This window comes from Nicotiana tomentosiformis, chromosome 5 (genome assembly GCF_000390325.3).
Source record: "Nicotiana tomentosiformis chromosome 5, ASM39032v3, whole genome shotgun sequence".
Classification (NCBI taxonomy): Eukaryota; Viridiplantae; Streptophyta; class Magnoliopsida; order Solanales; family Solanaceae; genus Nicotiana; species Nicotiana tomentosiformis.
In genome coordinates, this window is record NC_090816.1 from 16,898,092 (window position 1) to 16,918,756 (window position 20,665).

The 20,665-nt window shown below is 34.3% G+C and overlaps 1 protein-coding gene across 1 annotated transcript; it reads right to left on the reverse strand.

Moving 5' to 3' along the window:
* Positions 1 to 17,406: 17,406 nt before the first annotated feature.
* Positions 17,407 to 18,798, reverse strand: LOC104120148 (mitochondrial uncoupling protein 5-like). Its single transcript, XM_009631868.4, has one exon. It carries the CDS (start codon positions 18,579 to 18,581, stop codon positions 17,610 to 17,612), a length of 972 nt encoding a protein of 323 aa, XP_009630163.1. The 5' UTR covers positions 18,582 to 18,798; the 3' UTR covers positions 17,407 to 17,609.
* Positions 18,799 to 20,665: the final 1,867 nt, after the last annotated feature.

The window sequence follows — 20,665 nt, forward strand, 5'->3', positions numbered from 1 at the left end:
GACTTAAGAAACAAGGGAGTCATTCACTTAACCTCGTGGGTCAAGGAGCTGGTAAAGGACTTAAAGTAAAGGCCAACAAGTTCAAGAAGAAGAAAGCACATGCTAAAGCTCCACAGGATGCTAACAAGGAACATAAGGCAGATACATGTCATTTCTGTAACAAGAAAGGACACTATCAGAAAGATTGCCTGAAATGTAAAGCTTGGTTCGAAAAGAAAGGGATTCCTTATGATCCAAACTACAAATCCAAATAAGGATTTCTTGTTCATGGAAAATCATATGAATACTCCAATTGAAGGCATAGGGACTTATCGTTTGATCATGGAAACTGGACGTCACCTTGATATATTACAGACTCTTTATGTACCTTCAATTTCTAGGAATTTAATTTCTCTTTCAAGTCTTGATGTTTCTAGATTTGATTTAAAGTTTGAAAATGGATGTTTTAATTTATATAAGAATGTTGTTTTTATGGTTATGGTATTCTTAGTGATGGTTTATATAAATTGAAACTCGATATTAGTTTTTCTGAATCCCTTCTTACTGTTCAACATAATGTTGGAATTAAACGTAGTTCACTAGATGAAAGTTCTACTTACTTGTGGCATAGACGTTTGGGTCATATATCCAAAGAAATATTAGAAAGATTAGTAAAGAATGAGATTTTTCCGAATCTAAATTTTACTGATCTTAATATATGTTTGGATTGCATTAAGGGAAAGCAAACCAAGCATAGTAAGAAAGATGCCACAAGAAGCACCCAGCTTCTTGAAATTATACACACCGATATTTGTGGACCCTTTGATATTCCATCTTTTGGTGGAGAAAAATATTTTATTACTTTTATCGATGACTTTTCACGTTATGGATACATCAATTTGTTGAATGAAAAATCTCAAGCAACAGATGCTCTCAAAGTGTTTGTTAATGAGGTAGAAAGGCAATTAGACAAAAAAATAAAAATTATTAGGTCAGATAGAGGTGGTGAATATTATGGAAAATATAATTAATCAGGACAATGTCCAGGTCCATTTGTAAAATTCCTCGAGGAACATGGCATATGTGCACATTATACTATGTCAGGAATACCTCAACAAAATGGTGTTGCAGAAAGGCGTAACCGAACACTTATGGATATGGTTAGGAGCATGATAAATAATTCCCCATAACCGAAATCATTGTGGATGTATGCTCTTAAAAGAGTTGTATATTTATTAAACAGGGTTCCTAGTAAGGCAGTTCCAAAGATTCCTTTTGAACTGTGGACAGGAAGGAAACCTAGTTTAAGGCACATGCATATTTGGGATTGCCATCGGAAGCTAGAGTTTATAATCCACAAGAAAAGAAATTAGATTCTCGAACAGTAAGTGATTACTTTATTGGTTACCCAGAGAAATCTAAAGGGTATGTGTTTTACTGTCCAAATCATAGTTCGAGAATTGTTGAAACCGGTAATGCAAGATTCATTGAGAATGGTGAAGTTAGTGGGAGTATTGAAAAATAAAGTTTGGAAATAAAAGAGGTGACGGTCAATGTTCCATTACCCAGAGAATGCGCCTACTTCCACACAAATACCAAATATTATTTTAGTTGTTAAAGAATACTTTAACAACACCGAGCAATATTTGGATGAAACACTTTATGAAGAAACTAACTCACAAATATCTGACACAAGTGAACCACAAGAAATGCCATTAAGAAAATCTCAAATAGTTAGAAAATCGGCTATTTCGGATGATTACGTGGTTTATTTGCAAGAGTCAAATTTTGACATTGGTCTTAATAAAGATCCAGTTTCATTTTCAAAAGCCATAAAAAGTAATGAGTCTGACAAATGGATTGATGCCATGAAAGAAGAGTTAAAATCCATGGAATACAATAAAGTCTGGGATCTCATTGAATTGCTAGAAAGTTCTAAAAGAATTGGATGTAGATGGGTTTCAAAGACCAAACGTGATTCAAATATCAATATTGAATGATACAAAGCCAGACTTGTTGCCAAGAGTTATACTTAGAAAGGAGGCATTGATTATAAAGAGACCTTTTCACCGGGCTCAAAGAAAGACTCGTTAAGAATTATTATGGCTTTAGTGGCTCATTATGATTTATAGTTACACCAAATGGATGTGAAAACTGCCTTTCTTAATGGAGACCTCGAGGAAGAAGTTTATATGGACCAACCAGAAGGTTTTGAAACTAAAGGAAAAGGTCAAATGGTGTGTAAACTGAAGAAGTCAATATATGGACTTAAACAAGCCTCATAACAATGGTATATAAAGTTTAAAGATACCATAACATCTTTTGAATTTGTGAAAAATACCATTGATCAGTATATATACCAAAAAATTAGTGGGAGCAAGTTTATATTTTTAGTCCTATATGTTGACGATATTCTACTTGCTGCTAATGATTTAAGCATATTGCCTGATACTAAAGATTTTCTCTCTAAGAATTTTAAAATGAAAGATATGGGTGAGGCATCCTATGTGATAGGAATAGAAATATCAAGGATTATTGGGATTGTCTCAGAAAGGCTATATCGAAAGAATTCTAGAGAGATTTAACATGAACAATTGTTCAGCATGAATTGTTCCAAATCAAAAAGGGGACAAATTTAGTCTCATGTAATGCCCTAAGAACGATGTAGAATGAAAAGAAATAGAATCAATTCCTTACTCTTCTATTGTTGGTAGTCTGATATATGCTCAGACTTGCACAAGACTGGATATTAGTTTTGCGGTCGGAATGCTAGGAAGATATCACAGTAACCCAAGAATTATTCACTGGAAAGCTGCAACGAAAGTCTTGAGGTACCTGAAAGGAACGAAGGATTACATGCTCATGTATAGGAGATCCAAGAATTTGGAAGTTGTTGAATACTCGGATTCAGATTTCGCTGGATGTATTGACACTAGGAAGTCTACGTTTGGTTATATGTTCCAATTAGCTGAAGGAGCAATATCATGGAAGAGTGCTAAACAGTCTGTCATTGTTGTCATACCTCCTTTTTTCTGAGAGGATAGGGGATAGGGGAGTTTTTCCAATTTAAGTGACATTATTCAAAATGAGATTATTTATTTATTCAGAGTCGCCACTTGGAATAATTTATGGTGTCCCAAGTCACCGATTTATTTTAGAATCCCAAATCGAGGAAAATTGACTCTTATTTATGGTCTGCGAACACAGAAGACCGGGTAAGAAATTCTGTTAACCCGAGAGAAGGTGTGAGGCAATCCCGAGTTCCGTGGTTTTAGCACGGTCACTCAACTATTAATAATTGGCCTAGTTATCTGATTTAATACATATTTTAAACATATATGTATATTTTTATTCCTTTTACCGCTTTTATTACATTACTGCATTTTAAACTTTTATGGAATTAATATGAGACGAGTTACGTTGTCGTACACTCGTTGTTTATACACATCGCAAATTGCGTCACGTGAAACGCACCCGCAATCTACAACGTGTTTAATTTTATTTATTATTTTTTAAAGTTGCCTAGTTCCTAGTTCATCAAACAACTCCACTATCCATTAGTCATTTTCAGTAGTACATGTTTCATTAAGCAAAGCCCAATCACCGGGCACAATCATCTTTTTTTTTTAAAAGTCCAAACCTTATTTTTCAATTTCAACTAGCATACATGGATTTTATCCCCAAAGTTCAAACATTCACTACGTACCCAAAAATCATGTTTTCATCAATCTTCATGTTAATCAAACAAGAAAGTAACAAAATTTAACAAAGCTAATGAGATCTAACAATTAATACAGAAAAAAATAATTTCAATCTTCATGAAGCTAAATAAGATCAAATTATATACTCAATCATAATATCTTAACAAAAAATGATGGGAGAAATGGATCTTTACAAGACTGTTTTGAAGCTCCGATAATGGACAAGGATGCAAATGGAGCCTCGACCAAAACCGACAAACGGAGCTCGAACTCGACGACTCAACTTTGGAGTTGTTGTTTACTATACAAAAGGGGACTATTTCGCTGGATTTTTGGCTCGTTTTTGTCGTGCTTTTTAGCTTGGTTACCAGTTGGTTTTGGTTTAGTGTTTGGTGATGGATTGCTGGATTTTTCGAAAGAAAACCGAAGAAAGAATGACATGAATAGAAATTTCCTTAGCGTAGAATAAGCAAAAACATTCCTCTCAATTCCCTCCTCCCTATTTTATTTCTCTTTCTCTCCCCCCTTTTTTCCCCTCACATTTCTCTTCTATTTATACAAAAAAAAATTGGAATTTTCAGATTTTTTATTTTTTTATTTTTAATTAAAAAGAATTTTCACTTCCCATTTTTCTTATTTTTTTAAAAAATAAATAATTCCCCAATATTCTTTACTTTTATTTTTTAATTTCTTACTTTTTTTACTTTTATTATAATTAAATTCCCACTTTTATACTTTTCTTTTTTTATTTCCCACTTATTTTACTTTTCTTTTTTTTTATTTCCCACTTATTTTACTTTTTTTTTTTAAAACAAATTCAGCTACCCTTACTTTTATTTTTTAATTCTAACTGTCTTTTACTTTTCATTTTTTTAAGTTTCCACATTCTTTTACTTTTATTGTTTTAATTTTTCACTTTCTTTTATTTTTTTTATTAAACAATTTCCACCTACTTTTACTTTTACTTTTTAATTTTATATTTCTACTTTTCCTATTTTTTAGTTCCCATCCGAAATTTGTTTTAAAAAATAATAATAATAATAATAATAAATTAATATTTATTTATTATTATTATTATTATTTCATTTTATTTATAAATAAAGATAAAAATAAAAATAAAAATAATACTAATAGTAATAATTGACCTTTTAAATTATTATTAATGTTTACCCTAAATAAATGTAACAAAGCTAAAAAATATATATATTAAATTTCTGAAAATATTTACATAGTAGAAGGTGATAAAAATTCAAATATATAAATTTTCTAAAAATATTTACATAGTAGAAGGTGATAAAAATTCAAATATAGTAAAAACATTAGGTGCTCACAGCTGCCCCTCTTTGCTTGGAAAAATGCAGAGTTTTCAGGCAAAGACTAGGTGAGCCATGTGACTAATTTGTGATCAAACCATTATTCAAAAGGAAAAGAAATAAAAGATAGGGTGCAACCGAGTCTTGGATTTGGACCGCCTACATATCCCGGGTTATAGGGGAATCAGGTCGCGTGTAGTTCAAGGAGAATGGTGGAATGATGAGTTGAGTAGTCAAGTGAGGTTCCGTCGAGGCTCCGGTCCGCGGTCCTGCCATTATAGTAAAATTAAAAAAAAAAAAGAAACTAAACAAGCCTATCAGTTATGAGCTACAAGATTCCTATCTATGAGTCTTCAGAAACTTGATCTTGAGTTTTGACTGGTTCTTCATGCAGACTCTGATCTAAACCTTGATGCTCGCTAGCTGTAGGTTCTAGTTCATTGTTCTATAGCTTCTTCTAATCAAAATGAGACTCCAATGCTCGTGGCTTCAGCCATGTCTTGAGCATTCCACATATTTTCAATTGCTTTTGCATTTTGGATTCACTTATTTTTTTTTCTTTTCTTTTATTCTGAATTGAGACTTCTTCTTTTGGTCATCTCGAACCCTGTGCCTCGAGGTAAAACATACTCAGACAACAAAACAAACAAACGAACGAAATTGTTCTTCCCCAGTTTGCACTAGGAAAATTCATGAATTATTGTAACAAAATTCTAAATTACTTCTTTATTGAAAGCAATAAAAGGTCGGGAGTGGTGTACCCTAAAAAAGTCATGTTTTTATTTTTGGATGGTGTTCTTTTATTGTCAAAGGATGTCCCAACTAAGGATTGGTGTACCTTATGTTGGAAAAATATGGCTAGGAAATGGGATACCCTATATTGGCAAAGATATCGGGGAGTGATGTACCCTGCATTTAAGATCAACTAGGGAGTGGAGACCCTATGTTGGAAAATCAGACTAGGGAGTGGAGACCCTATGTCTAAAAATATCAACTAGGAGTGGAGACCCTATGTTGGAAAAGCGACTATGGAGTGGAGACCCTATGTCTAAAATAATCATCAACTAGGGAGTGGAGACCCTATGTTGGAAAAGCAGACTAGGGAATGGAGACCCTATGTCTAAAAACATCAACTAGGAAGTAGAGACCCTATATTGGAAAAGAGACTAGGGAGTGGAGACCCTATGTCTAAAATAAAATCAACTAGGGAGTGGAGACCCTATGTTGGAAACATCAACTAGGGAGTGGAGGCCCTATGTTGGGAAAGAAACTAGGGAGTAGAGACCCTATGTCTGAAATAAAATCAACTAGGGAGTGGAGACCCTATGTTGGAAAAGATACTAGGGAGTGGAAACCCTATGTCTAAAATAAAATCAACTAGGGAGTAGAGACCCTATGTTGGAAAAGGCGACTAGGGAGTGGAGACCATATGTCTAAAATAATATAAACTATGGAGTGGAGACCCAATGTTGGAAAAGTGACTAGGGAGTGGATACCCTATGTCTAAAAAAAATAAAAATCAACTAGGGAGTGAAAACCCTATGTTGGAAAATTCTCAACTAGGGAGTGGATACCCTATGATGGAAAAGAGACTAGGGAGTGGAGACCCTATGTCTAAAATATCATTAACTAGGGAGTGAAGACCCTATGTTGGAAAATCATCAACTAGGGAGTGGAGACCCTATGTTGGAACTAGGGAGTGGAGACCCTATGTTGGAAAATCATCAACTAGGGAGTAGAGACCCTATGTCTAAAAACATCAACTAGGGAGTGGAGATCCTATGTTGGAAAAGCGACTAGGGAGTGGAGACCCTATGTTGGAAAAACGACTAGGGAGTGGAGACCCTATGTCTAAAACATCAACTAGGGAGTGGAGACCTTATGTTGGAAAAGCAACTAGGGAGTGGAGACCCTATGTCTAAAAATCATCAACTTGGGAGTGGAGACCCTATGTTGGAAAAGCGATTAGGGAGTGGAGACCCTATATCTAAAAACATCAACTGGGGAGTAGAAATCCTATGTTGGAAAAACGACTAGGGAGTGGAAACCTTATGTTGGAAACACGACTAGGGAGTGGAGACCCTATGTCTAAAATTTAGCAACTAGTAAGTGGAGACCCTATGTTTGAAAGACGACTAGGGAGTGGAGACCCTATGTCTAAAAACATCAACTAGGGAGTGGAGACCCTATGTTGGAAAAGATGACTAGGGAGTGGAGACCCTATGTCTAAAATAACATCAACTAGAGAGTGGAGACCCTATCTTGGAATGGAGACTAGGGAGTGGATACACTATATCTAAAATAACATCAACTAGGGAGTGGAGACCCTATGTTGGAAAATAAACTAGGGAGTGGAGACCCTATATCTAAAATAACATCAACTAGGGAGTGGAAACCCTATGTTGGAAAAGTGACTATGGAGTGGAGACCCTATGTCTAAAAATTATCAACTAGGGAGTGGAGACCCTTTATTGGAAAAGCGACTAGGGAGTGGAGACCCTATGTCTAAAAATCATCAACTAGGGAGTGGAGACCCTATGATGGAAAAGTGTCTAGGGAGTGGAGACCATATGTCTAAAAACATCAACTAGGGAGTTGAAACTCTATGTTGGAAAAGCGTAGCTAGGGATTGGAGACCCTATACTACCGTGATTTTGAACCCTTTTTTTTCTTTTTTTTCTTTTTTCTTTCTTTTTTTTCTTCTCATCATCATTTTTTTTATTTCAGAGAATGAGTAAATGCGGGAAAGAGGTTTTGGAGGAGACTTCCCTTTTGGAGTGGTTGCTGCAAAACTATTTCTAGCCTTTGTGCAATTTCTAGTAGGTTGTACGTGCTTCTTGCAAAGTTGCTTTTGGATTGCACCTGTTTCCCTATTTTTTTTTCAAACAAAGAACAATTTGTCAGTTTGAAATAGTGGTTGGTTTTGTAGCCTTGATTGTTTCAGTCACTTGGTCTCGGCCCTTTCAGCTGCAGCTGATTGTTTCTAGAATATCGATTGCACTTCTGAACCTGGAGTAACTTTGGCTTTTCCAGACTTTGCCATGACGGCTAGTCACGTGGGACTTAACCTTTCAACTTTGTTTTGCCTTTGTGGGCATTCGACTTTGATTTTCCTTTCTTTTCAGGAGTTTTGATTTTGAAACATCGGCCATCATGACCAGTCGGAGTCGACTCGATGCACCTGCCGAGGCTGGGTGCCTTCTTGAATATTGGCTCATATCAGACAAAAACCCTGTAAATCAATCTTGCCATCCTTTCTTTGTCTTAGTTTCGGAACAGAGTTAGACCGAAAGGGATTCAAAGAAAAACAAGCAATGGAATGGACAAATGAATTTAAACAAGAGGTATCCCTTTCGGGGAAAGAGAAAAAAACGGACTTATCTGGAGTGCATGCAAACTTAAATGAACATGACATGCCTCTTGGACTGGATGTCTGATCTGCGTAAACCGTCCAACTCTTAGAAATTCATCATAACTTATACCTCAAAATTGAGAAACCTTGCCAGGACTCTGTCGAGGCCGATGGCTATGAGGATCCCCTTTTCGATCAGTGGCGCCCTTTGCAGGTTTTCACCAGCTGTCCTCTCTCATTTCTCTTCTTACCACCGCCTTATAGTGCTCTTTGCGATTCACTAACAAGACTCTCTCAATTTAATTTCTCTATTTACCATCGCCTTACGGTGCCCGTGAAGGTTTTTACCATTAAGACTCTCTCATTTTATTTCTCTCATTTGGTTGTATCAAATCCAATTGGTTGCATCCTTCAATTCTTGAATATTCTCGTTGCTTGATAGGAAGGACTTTGAAAAGGACTTGGGTGAAAAAAGATTTGGATTAAATTATAACTTTGAAACCTTTTAGACAAAACCATCACCAACCCATTATAACATTTGCCCCAGATTCACTTTTGGGGAATTGTGGATTTTTATTTTGATATGACTGAACCCCAAAGAGAGGTTGCCTACGTATCCTATAGGAATCAAGTCGAACGTAGTTCAAAAAATTTTGTCTCTGATTTTCTTTTCTGTTTTGGTTTCTTCTCTTTCTTTTTCCTTTCCTTTTTTTCTCTTTTGTTTTCATTTTTCATTTCATTTTCTTTGTCTTTTCTTCCTTTTTTTTGTATATATCTTTTTCTTCTCTTTTTATTTTTTTTTATTTTTCATTCAATAATGACTTCCGGGTTCCAATGAGGGTAAACAAAGAATGGGAGCCGGCTCAAAAGGGTTTGCAAAGGGTTAAATATTTAAATAGTGAGAAAGAAAGCCTTCTTCATCCCAACCGGAGAACATTAATTCTATATAGAGGATCCAACATAGTACCTTTTGACTGACACCTGCGTTGATAGTTGTTTCAAGGACATTTTCTTCAATGTGTCCCAAGTACAATGCTCTTTTTTGGGCAGTACTCTTATTCAATGTATGTACCTTTCCAACTTGAAGCCAATTTTCCTTTAGCTGTTCCGATTCTTTATTTTATTTCCTTAAACCTATCTTCATTGCATTCTGATTCTTGATTCATTATTTTGAAGTCTGACAGCATTTTAGGATCGGGGCATGAAGTCCGCAAGCATGCCATGTAATTGAAATCTGCATTTAACAGAACTGAAAAAGAATAAGAGAAGTGACAAAATTAAGAAAAGAGACATTCCTTGACAATGAAATATTAATTTCATTTGATTTTGTTCTCTTTTTTTCGATTGATTTTTTTTTTTGAATTTTAAAGATAGAAAGGTTTACACTGGAAAGTAAGATAATAAAGTAAAACATCCGGATCACACCTTGAGATAATCCAGATGCAAAAAAGATAGCAAGACTGGCTACTGAGACTCCCATCTGATAGGAAACTTTCAGGCTTGGCGGCCATTTTTGGCTTTTCCTCTGTCTCGGCAAGGGCTGTAAGGGTCTTCAGTGCCGTATTAAATTTCTCATCTCTCCAATTTCTATTCACCAAACCCTCCGAACCACTCTGAACGGCCTGTGATATGGCCTTAAAGGCAGCATGACTCAAGATTTGGCCCATTTTAAAACCATTTTCGACCATCTCCCCAATTTTGATTGCTTTGGCGAACAGATTACCCATAACATACATCATATTCTGGAAGTAGTTCACCTTTTGGGCATGTAGGAAGACCGTAACCATTTTTGTTTCGTCCATTGGAGGCTTTCCCCTAGCGGCTTGCTCGCGCCATATGACAGTATATTCACAAAAATATTCCGCAATTTTCTTTGTCAATCTGGACACAGAGTTCTCTTTTTGGATTTTTCACTCTTGCTTTTTCTTTTTCTTTTTTCTTAGTTTTTTTTTCACTCTTTTTTTTGGTTATTTTTGTCACTCTTTTCTTTCTTTTTCTTTCTTCTTTTTTTTTTTTTTTACTCAATTTATTTGATATCAATGATCGAATCCGATGAGGATTGCCAATGTATCATGACGCCGCATGAATCAGATCTTGCGTAGTTCGAGAAGATAAGAAATAAAATATATAAACTAACTCATATACAAATAATCCGACAAAATCTCATAGCAACGAGAATATTTTAAATTTATTTTTTTCGATTTTGATTTTTTTAATTTTATTTTTATTTTTGGGAATTGGTGAAAGAAAGACTTCTAAATAAGAAATAAAATATTTTTTGATTTTGATTTTGATTTTTTTTTGTAAATTTCAAAAGAAAGAAAATATTTTTTTTAGATTTTGATTATTATTTTTTTTGAATTTTGGGAGAAAGACTTATAAAAGAAAAGGTAGAAAATATTTTTTTGGATTTTGATTTGATTTGTTTTCTTTTTTCAAATGAAAAACTTCTACAGAGAAAAATATTTTTGGGTTTAAAGTTTTTTTTTTGTTTTTTTTATTTGTTTGGATTTTTTTAAGAAAAGACTCCTAAAGAATGAATTAAAGGAATATTGTTTTTGGATTTTAAAAATTGGGGCCGGAACCGGTGAGGTTTGCCTGCGTATCTCACATCCGGTGAAAATCAGACCCACATAGTTCGGTTAGTTTTGACAGAACAAGGGAAGAAGCATGACTTTTGAAAATGTTGGCTTATTTTCTCTTCTTTTTTTTTCAAACTTTCGGCTGAGTTTCAAAATTTTTCAAATATCTACCTTTCACTCTTGTTTTTTTTTTTTTTATTTTCTTTCCCTATTCTAGAAACCGGTCAACATGCAAACCGAAACAAACATATGCACAAGTAGCACGTAAAAATGCATCAAGATAGTCTTTTATATTTGGTACACTTGTCCTAGACGGACCCAACCCTTGTGTTGAGTCCTCAAAGTCAAATGCACATGATGCAAACAAACGTTCCTACTAGGGATCCAACATGAGTCTATGTTATTTTAGGTTTAAATCTTGGGTGTGTTGTTCTAGACCTGGCTTACCCGAGCGAAAAACTCGAGCCGAGGGGGGGCAGCGTACCGGGAATATAAAAGCTTCACCGGCTTTGCAAATTATCCGATCCTCGTTCGAAAATTAGGGGTATGACTCTAACAGAAAAGAAGCAACACGAAGTGCACGCTTCCCAAAAGATTTAGAAGACTCAGAGAGAAGAAAGGTGTCGTAACAATTTTATATACAATTCACAACAATATCAAAGCGGTAAAATGCGGTATTTAGCACATTAGGCTCAAACATATAAAAAATCAGATAATAAACAAAAGCCAAGTATAACAGTTATTCTAAGCTCGAATTCTGAACCCTGAACCAGAGATTCTAGGTTCTTTTCCCCAGCAGAGTCGCCAGAACTGTCACACCTCCTTTTTCCCGAGGGGATAGGGGATAGGGGAGTTTTTTCAATTTAAGTGACATTATTCGAAATGGGATTATTTATTTATTCAGAGTCGCCACTTGGAATAATTTATGGTGTCCCAAGTCCACGATTTATTTTAGAATCCCAAATCGAGGAAAATTGACCCTTATTTATGGTCTGCAAACACAAAAGACCGGGTAAGAAATTCTGTTAACCCGAGAGAAGGTGTGAGGCACTCCCGAGTTCCGTAATTTTAGCACGGTCGCTCAACAAATTGGCCTAGTTATCTGATTTAATACATGTTTTAAACCTATATGTGCATTTTTATTCCTTTTACCGCTTTTATTACATTACTGCATTTTAAACTTTTATGGAATTAATATGAGATGAGTTACGTTATCGTACACTCGTTGTTTATACACATCGCAAATCGCGTCACGTGAAACGCACCCGCAATCTACAATGTGTTTAATTTTATTTATTATTGTTTGAAGTTGTGGTCGAGACATGTGAAACTCACACTCGAATTGGGGATTACGTATCGTGACCATGCCACGGGAACCGTACCCACAATCACGATGATTTATTATTAATCACGCCTAAAGTAAGCTACGATGTTCGGATGTTATTTATTCTCCTAAGATTTGAGATTAGTGAGGACATGAATTATGAAATCAATTGTGAAATCAATTGTGAAAAGGATTAGCTTTTGCTATTAATTATTCTGGCCTAGATAACTTAAAATTGATCATAGCACAATTGGCTTTTTAAAGCTAACTAGTGAGTATGCCTAGTTACTAGTTCATCAAGCTATTCTACTATCCATTAGTCATTTGCAGTAGTACATGTTTCATTAAGCAAAGCCCAACCACCGGGCCCAATCATCTTGTTTTTTTTTTAAAGTTCAGACCTTATTTTTTAATTTCAACTAGCAGACATGGATTTTATCCCCAAAGTTTAAACATTCACTACGTACCCAAAAATTATATTTTCATCAATCTTCATGTTAATCAAACAAGAAAGTAACAAAATTTAACAAAGCTAATGAGATCTAACAATTAATACATGAAAACAATAATTTCAATCTTCATGAAGCTAAATAAGATCAAATTATATACTCAAATCATAATATCTTAACAAAACAATGATGGGAGAAATGGATCTTTACAAGACTGTTTTGAAGCTCGGATAATGGACAAGGATGCAAATGGAGCCTCGACCAAAATCGACAAACGGAGCTCGAACTCGACGACTCAACTTTGGAGTTGTTGTTTTCTGTACAAAAGGGGACTATTTCGCTGGATTTTTGGCTCGTTTTTGTCGTGCTTTTTAGCTTGATTTCCAGTTGGTTTCGGTTTAGTGTTTGGTGATGGATTGCTGGATTTTTCAAAAGAACGCCGAAGAAAGAATGACACGAATAAAAATTTTCTTAGCGTAGAATAAGCAAAAACATTTCTCTCAATTCCCTCCTCCCTATTTTTTTTTCCTTGTCCCCCCTCCCTTTTTTCTCCTCACATTTCCCTTCTATATATAGAAAAAATTTCAGAATTTTCAGATTTTTTATTTTTTATTTTTTATTTTGTTTATTTTTAATTAAAAAGAATTTCCACTTAACATTTTTCTTATTATTTTTAAAATAAAATAATTCCCCACTTTCCTTTACTTTTATTTTTTAATTTCTTACTTTTTTACTATTATTATAATTAAATTCCACTTTTATACTTTTCTTTTTTTATTTTCCACTTATTTTACTTTCTTTTTTTTTATTTCCCACTTATTTTACTTTTATTTTTTAACAAAAATTCAGCTACCCTTACTTTTATTTTTTAATTCCAACTTTCTTTTACTTTTTATTTTTTTAAGTTTTCACATTCTTTTACTTTTATTTTTAAAATTTTTCACTTTCTTTATTTTTTTATTAAATAATTTTCACCTACTTTTACTTTTACTTTTTACTTTTATATTTCTAATTTTTCTATTTTTTAATTTTCATCCGAAATTTGTTTTAAAAAAATAATAATAATAAATTAATATTTATTTATTTTCTATTTTTAATTCATTTTATTTTAAAATAATGATAAAAATAATAATAAAAATAATACTAATAGTAATAATTGGCCTTTTAAATTATTATTTATTTTTACCCTATATATATATATATATATATATATATATATATATATATATATATTAAATTTTCGAAAATATTTACATAGTATAAGGTGATAAAAATTCAAATATAATCAAAAATTAGGTGCTCACAATTGCTACATCTACGATGGAATTAGAATTCGTGGCATGTTTTGAAGCCACAATTCATGCATTATGGCTGCGAAATTTTATTTCAGGACTTGGGGTTGTCGACACCATTACCATGCTGCTGAAAATTTACTGTGATAATTTTGTAGCGGTATTCTTCTCGAAACACGATAAGTACTCCAAAGGTGCCAAACATATGGAATTAAATTACTTTACCGTCAAGGAGAAAGTTCAGAAATAAAGAGTGTCACTTGAGCATATTAGAACCGATCTCATAGTTGCAGATCCGTTAACGAAAGGTTTACAGCCAAAAATATTTAAAGAACATGTACATAGAATGGGTCTTGGCTGTATTTATGACTGATGTATTTATGATGTTTTGACACTCTGAGCTCATTTATGTGTTTATGATATACATTAATGATTTTCTATTTCTCATAATGGTGTACACATTATTGTTTTGAGATATTACAGGATAAGTCTCAATGAGACATTATTGTGGACCATAATATTTTATAGCTTATGGACCTTATACGGTGAGTTGTTAATGTTGTAGTATATGGAAAGGAGTATGTAAACAAATTATATATAATCATCATAACTCACGTTTAGTAGTTTATCGTATTATATTATTTATGATGGACATTATAGAAGAGATTTGTTTATGCGCAACTCATGTTTATATTATTAAATATTAATATTATGTGATTATTGGGCCAAGTGGAAGAATGTAAGTTTTCCTACGTGTGTGGCCCAATAGGTTTAAGGCCCATAATTAATATTTAATTAATGAGCAAATCTCATTTGTCCGATCGGTTACCTGATGGACATACCGGATTAAATGAGAACCTCTATAAATTGGTCCTCTCCCCACCCATTAGGGTTACCACCTATTATATTCTTCCTTTCCATCACTAAAGGCGGCGGTAACGAAAGCTAGGGCAAGGGGCGAGAAATCAATTCCAATTAACGCTTCCGCTTCGTGATAATGGCTTACGATTCATTTATGTTTTCTGTAACAATTTTCTGTAAGATTATCATGTTGAAGATTGTGGTATGAATTAAAGTTTATGTTTACAGCTCACTCCCTTAATCCATGCTTATTGCATCAACATATATGGCTACGCCATTGCATGCTATGAAATTACTTTTACATATTTCCTTTAGGGAACTTTGGCCAAAAAACAAATTGCCATGTTTTTTGGTATTATTCAAAGGGGGGGAACAACCTTTAAATTATAAAAAGATAAAGAATTCAGTGGATGTGGTAATTAGTTGCAGTAGAAGCTCCAAAAATTGAAGCATCTTATTAGGACCTGTTTGTCCATTAAAAAAAATTCTTTTTCGAATTTGTTTTTCAAAAATATGTTTGGCCATGAAATTTTGCAAGTTTTTGAAAATTTTTCTAGAATGATTTTTCCAAAACCACTTTTTCAAAATTTTCAGAAAAATATTTTCTTCAATCACAAAACTGCAATATTTTTTCAAGTGAAATGCATGTCCAAACATAATTTCAAATTCCAAATACCATTTTTTAACTTAACTCCAAATACTAATTTTTTTTTTTCTTCAAAAACTACAATTTTTAAGACCAAACGCCTACTAAGTATGTATAAAGATGCATGTTGTTCAAGAATTCATCATACAATTTCTAAGGATTTGGAACAATGTTCTAGCAAATATCTATCAAAATTAGCTACGAACCAGATAACCTAATAACAAATGCAATGCATGACGAAGAAACATCGTAACAAACAAGGACTTAGTCAACAATTCAGTAACAATAATTCAATTGAGTAACAATAATTCCCTTTAGGGACCCTCAAAAACCCTACTCTCAATTATTCAATTCAATAAAAATAATAGAAGATTAGACATTCATACACTTTTAATTTCATTTTGAGACGTGATCGTTCTATATTAATTCATTAGTTCGTGTCGGTCAGATATTTGATAATGGTACTGTTAGTGTCCTTTCTTGCATATTTATTTTTCTGTTTTTTGCTGAAATGGTTCAAGGATATATATTTATTTTATGTATTACTTGGTCACATAAAAAGAATTACATAGGGAATTATATACAATATATAATACTTGCTTGCGTGTCTTTAATTAATTGAAACATGAAACTTACCTATATCATTAACACCATGTGCGAAACACGTGGAAAAAATTGAGAGATTGCTTTTGCGTAATGAAATACTTTACATAAGAAAATCATTTGCAAACATATCTTTCTATTAATAAATTTTTATCACAAAACTTTTTCATAACTGTGAATTTACACCAGCCTTCGTGCTTGCTTACCCCAATTATGGATGTGCTAATTAACACGATATATAAAATGAAGTCTCATATTATATGCTATTTGGGGAAAATATTATATTATGCTAATTGATGAAATCAGTGAAGGTGTCCGCCAAAAGCTTAAACTATATGAAGCAATATAGAGAGTAAGGATTTTAGGATATATATAAGTAGAAGTAAAAATTGACTACGCTACAAGTTTAGTTAGCATAGAAAGAGTGAAGTTGAGGTGAGATTAGACAGTACTAATTGTGGTGCCTAAATACAAACAATTTAGATATTTAGACACATTGTTTAGAATAATGAAATGATATGTGAAGATGTTACACATTAAAATCAAAGTCCTCTGGTTGAAATAAAGTAATGCTACCAGAGTGTCATGTATAAATAGAATGATATCTACCAAAATGAAATATGAGTTCTGTATAATAGTTATAAGAGCAACAATATAGTGAATGTTGGGCCACTAAAATCCGTCTGCAAGATGAATGTGGCAGGGATGCATATGCTAAAATGAATATGCAGTTACTAGATTAGACAAGATATTAAATATGACAACATTCCCCATAAGGTACGAGTAACACATGATAAACTAAGAGAACGTAGTTTGAGATGAATTGATCATCTCATTCGTCGACCTCTAAATATACTGATTTATAGGCGTGAAACCACGTGAGTGATGTTGCTAAAAGAAATTGAGGTAGACTTCACATACAAAGAAATTGACTCGCGCAAGACAATCCAAAATTCTGATTTGCTTGCACAAGATATTGCAGAATTTTGGCAAAGAGATTTCCGTAGCTTGACAAAGTCAATTATTCGATACCCTTTTCTTCTTTAAAATTCAAAACAAAAAGTTGTTGCCTTAACTTTTCCTTTAAAAGAAACTTGCAATTTTCGGTTAATATTTCTCATACTTCTATAGCGTGAATCCTGTATATTTACACTGCTTTCTAGCTCAAAAGACATACACTTTAATAAAATTCGCATGATTGCAATATTGTATTTACTAACTTAAAATCTTATTTTAATCACAATAGTGCAATTGAATTCAAATTGTGCACCTTCTCTTCTTTTTAACGCAAGAACAACACAAGATTAGAAAATTCAACAATTGCTTCAACTTTAATCAGCAATTCTTGTACCAAACGGAACGTCATTTTATCTTGAAGTAGCATAATAATATAATACTAACAAGTGAGAACACAACATCTGGGATTGTGCTACCTCATTCCAAATCTTAATTACCTCTTTTTAATTAAACATCAACTAAATCAAAATTCTTCGTCATCATCAATTAATTAAAAGTCCTTAAGCAATTTCCTGACCTGTTCCAGTGTAACAAAGAGCACAATAGTGAATGGCCCTTGCCTTGAAATTGTTGGGATAAATCCCTTGTAGAGGGCCATTGGTCCCTCGGCTTTTATAGTTTTCATGGCGCAATCGATTGCGCCATTATACGGTGGAGCAGTACCTGGCTCCACCTTCATGTTCATCACCCGAGTCTTGATTACATCCACCGGATTCGTCACCACTGCCGCCACGAAACCAGCGGCAAAACTCGCCGTCACGTGGGTCCCGAGTCCGTCCTTCATCAAACCCTTCTCTAAAATCATTTCCTTGAACTGATCATATGATGCCAGCTGTGATGCTGTCACAAGCATGGCGCGGTTCACCGTAAGAGATGAACCGCGCCACAGGCTAGTAATACCCTCGTTCTTGCTCATTTGCGTGATAGCATCTACCACGCTCTTGTAATTCCGCCTCTGGGCCGCCGGCAGCCGACCGTCAGCTTGCATGCGGACCATCGCCACGTCAGCAGGGTTTCCGACCGCCGCCCCAATACCGCCGGCGATGAGTCCGGCGATAATCTTTCTACCCAAAGGCATGTTGTTGGTCTTAGGGTCCGTCCATTTTTGCTTCAACATGTCGTACAACCCCATCCGTGTAGTCGAATAAAGGGTTTGCCGGAGAACGGTAGCGGAGATACCGGAGAAGAGGGCGGCGACGCCTTCTTGTGTGACGATACGAACACCGACGGTAACGGGTCCCACACGAGGAACGGCGCGTGGTGTTATTGGCACGTGGGCTTGAGTTGCGTGGTTGGCGGGATGAAAAGCAAGAGCAGGACGAAGAGGAGATGAACTGGGAGTTGAAGAAATAGGCGTTTCGCCTTGAAGTTGCATACGCACCTTGATAAGATCAAGAGGATGAGTACTACAACCAGCAATAATAGAAGCAATGCCTCCTTCAACAAAACCTTTCACCCCCATAATTAATCAAGATCTGTTGTTTCAATTCAAACAAAGAAAAAATGGGAAGGATAATCTTGATTAATTATCTGTTTTGAATAAAGACCAGTTGGAATTAGAGGACATCTCACTGGAAACCAGGAGATGAGAATGAAGGGCAAAGGCTGTAGATGCAAAGTGTGGAATGTTGGGTCTCTGAGACATAAGCTGAGAGAGAAGGAAAGAGATGAATTGGTTGGTTGAGAGAAAGAAGGGGGAAAGGAATTTATAGGAAAAAGTAATAAAGAACTACGTGTAGAAAATATCTTTTTCAACTAGCATGTGATATTGTGATTTTACAGCTAAGTTAATTTTATTTCCTCCAATATTTACGCGGATGTGGTCACAACTCAACAACTGCTGGGGATGCTTTGAAATTTTGTTTAAGTTTCTTAATTAGCCACAAGTCCAAATTAGTTAAACTAAAGTTATAACGTTTTAAATTTAGTTCTCTTTGTTTGTCTTCATTTTGTTCTTTAATACACCCTCAGTTTCAATTTACAATATACTCCATTCGTTCATTATTACTTGTCACTTTAGACTTTTCACACGTACATTAAAAAATGATAATTGCAGTATATATTTTACCATATAACTCCTAATAATTGTAGCATTTCAAAAAGTCTTGAGAAATAATTTTAAAAATGAGTAATTACTGATAAGGGTAAAACAGAAAAATAATTGTCTTTCTTTTGATTTAGTGTAGTGGATAAGTAAAAATAAAAATATATTTTTAGTATAGTGGACAAGTAAAAGTGAACGGATGAAGTATATATTTTACTTTCCTTTTTAATCCGTTTCAAAAATAATATATCTTTCTATATTTAAGTAGCTTTTTAACTCTAACTTTCCGTATGATATATTTAAGATCACAAAATTTAAGGGCATTTTGGTATATTACCCACATCTTTAGCTTAAGACTTTAAGATTTAAAAGACTTTCTTACTTCTTAAACTCAGTATCCAGTCAAATTAATGTTATAATTCTATACTGCTGTAATAAACAATTAAACTTTCTGAAAAAACAAAAACAGAAAGTTAGTAATACTTGTTTAACGAAATAAATTCTGGAAAAAATAGTGTAGGAATAAATCGAGTCCACTGAATACACAGTGTGTCCTTAAGGAAATTATTCCCCTCAAGTACCCGAGGTGCTGGAATATATCCTCCCAGGATAGAACGATTTAACTCACCAGAGTGTTGGTACCAAAATGCCGGTGAACAGCGAGCCACTCGAAGGCTGTAAAACATACTGGAATTTTTGTGCAGAAGAAGAAGAAGAAGAAGCTCAGAAAATTTCGTAAGGAAAGATTCTGGGATTCAAACTCTATTTATAGAGTTGCTGGCATTGTTTCTGAAAAGGTTTGCAACCTTTCAAAAACAGCCATGGCTGTTGAAAAAGGGTTGTTTGAAATATTGCGGGAAAAATGTATTTAAAATAATCCGGAAAAGAAAACGGGCCTGACCAAACCGGGTCGCGGGTCATGGGTTATTCCGGATTGAATTTTTTGTTAATTATTTATTTAATTAATTAAATAATTGAAAAGAATTTTGTCCAAAAAGATTAATCAATCAATCTTTGACCAAATCCAAATCCAAATCCAAATCCGAAGCCGAAGCCGAATCCAAAGCCGAGCCGAGCCGAGCGACGACGACGACGGCGCGAGGCTTGCCTTTTTCTTAACTCTTTAAGAGCTAGAAGAAGAGCAATTATATATATACCCATCAAAAGCCTTTTCTTCATCCGATATGGGACAATGTTCCTTTGCCAAGGAAAACTCAAATATTTCATTTTTCCTCCATTTTTCATTCACCCTCTTTAAGCTACACAAGCTTAAAATTCCAACAATCCCCCACATGAATGGGGAATAGCTATAAAATAAAGGAATGCACGGACGCGTGTGTGTTTTACATGCAAGAATTAATTGCATCTGGATAAGTAGGTTTTCCTTTGAACTTTCCGTAGTGAACTTATATTGGATATACTCGGTCAATCGGTAGATTTGATATCTTTGAACCGTCAAGCTTTGTTGTATACCTAGACAACATAAGTCACACAATCAATCC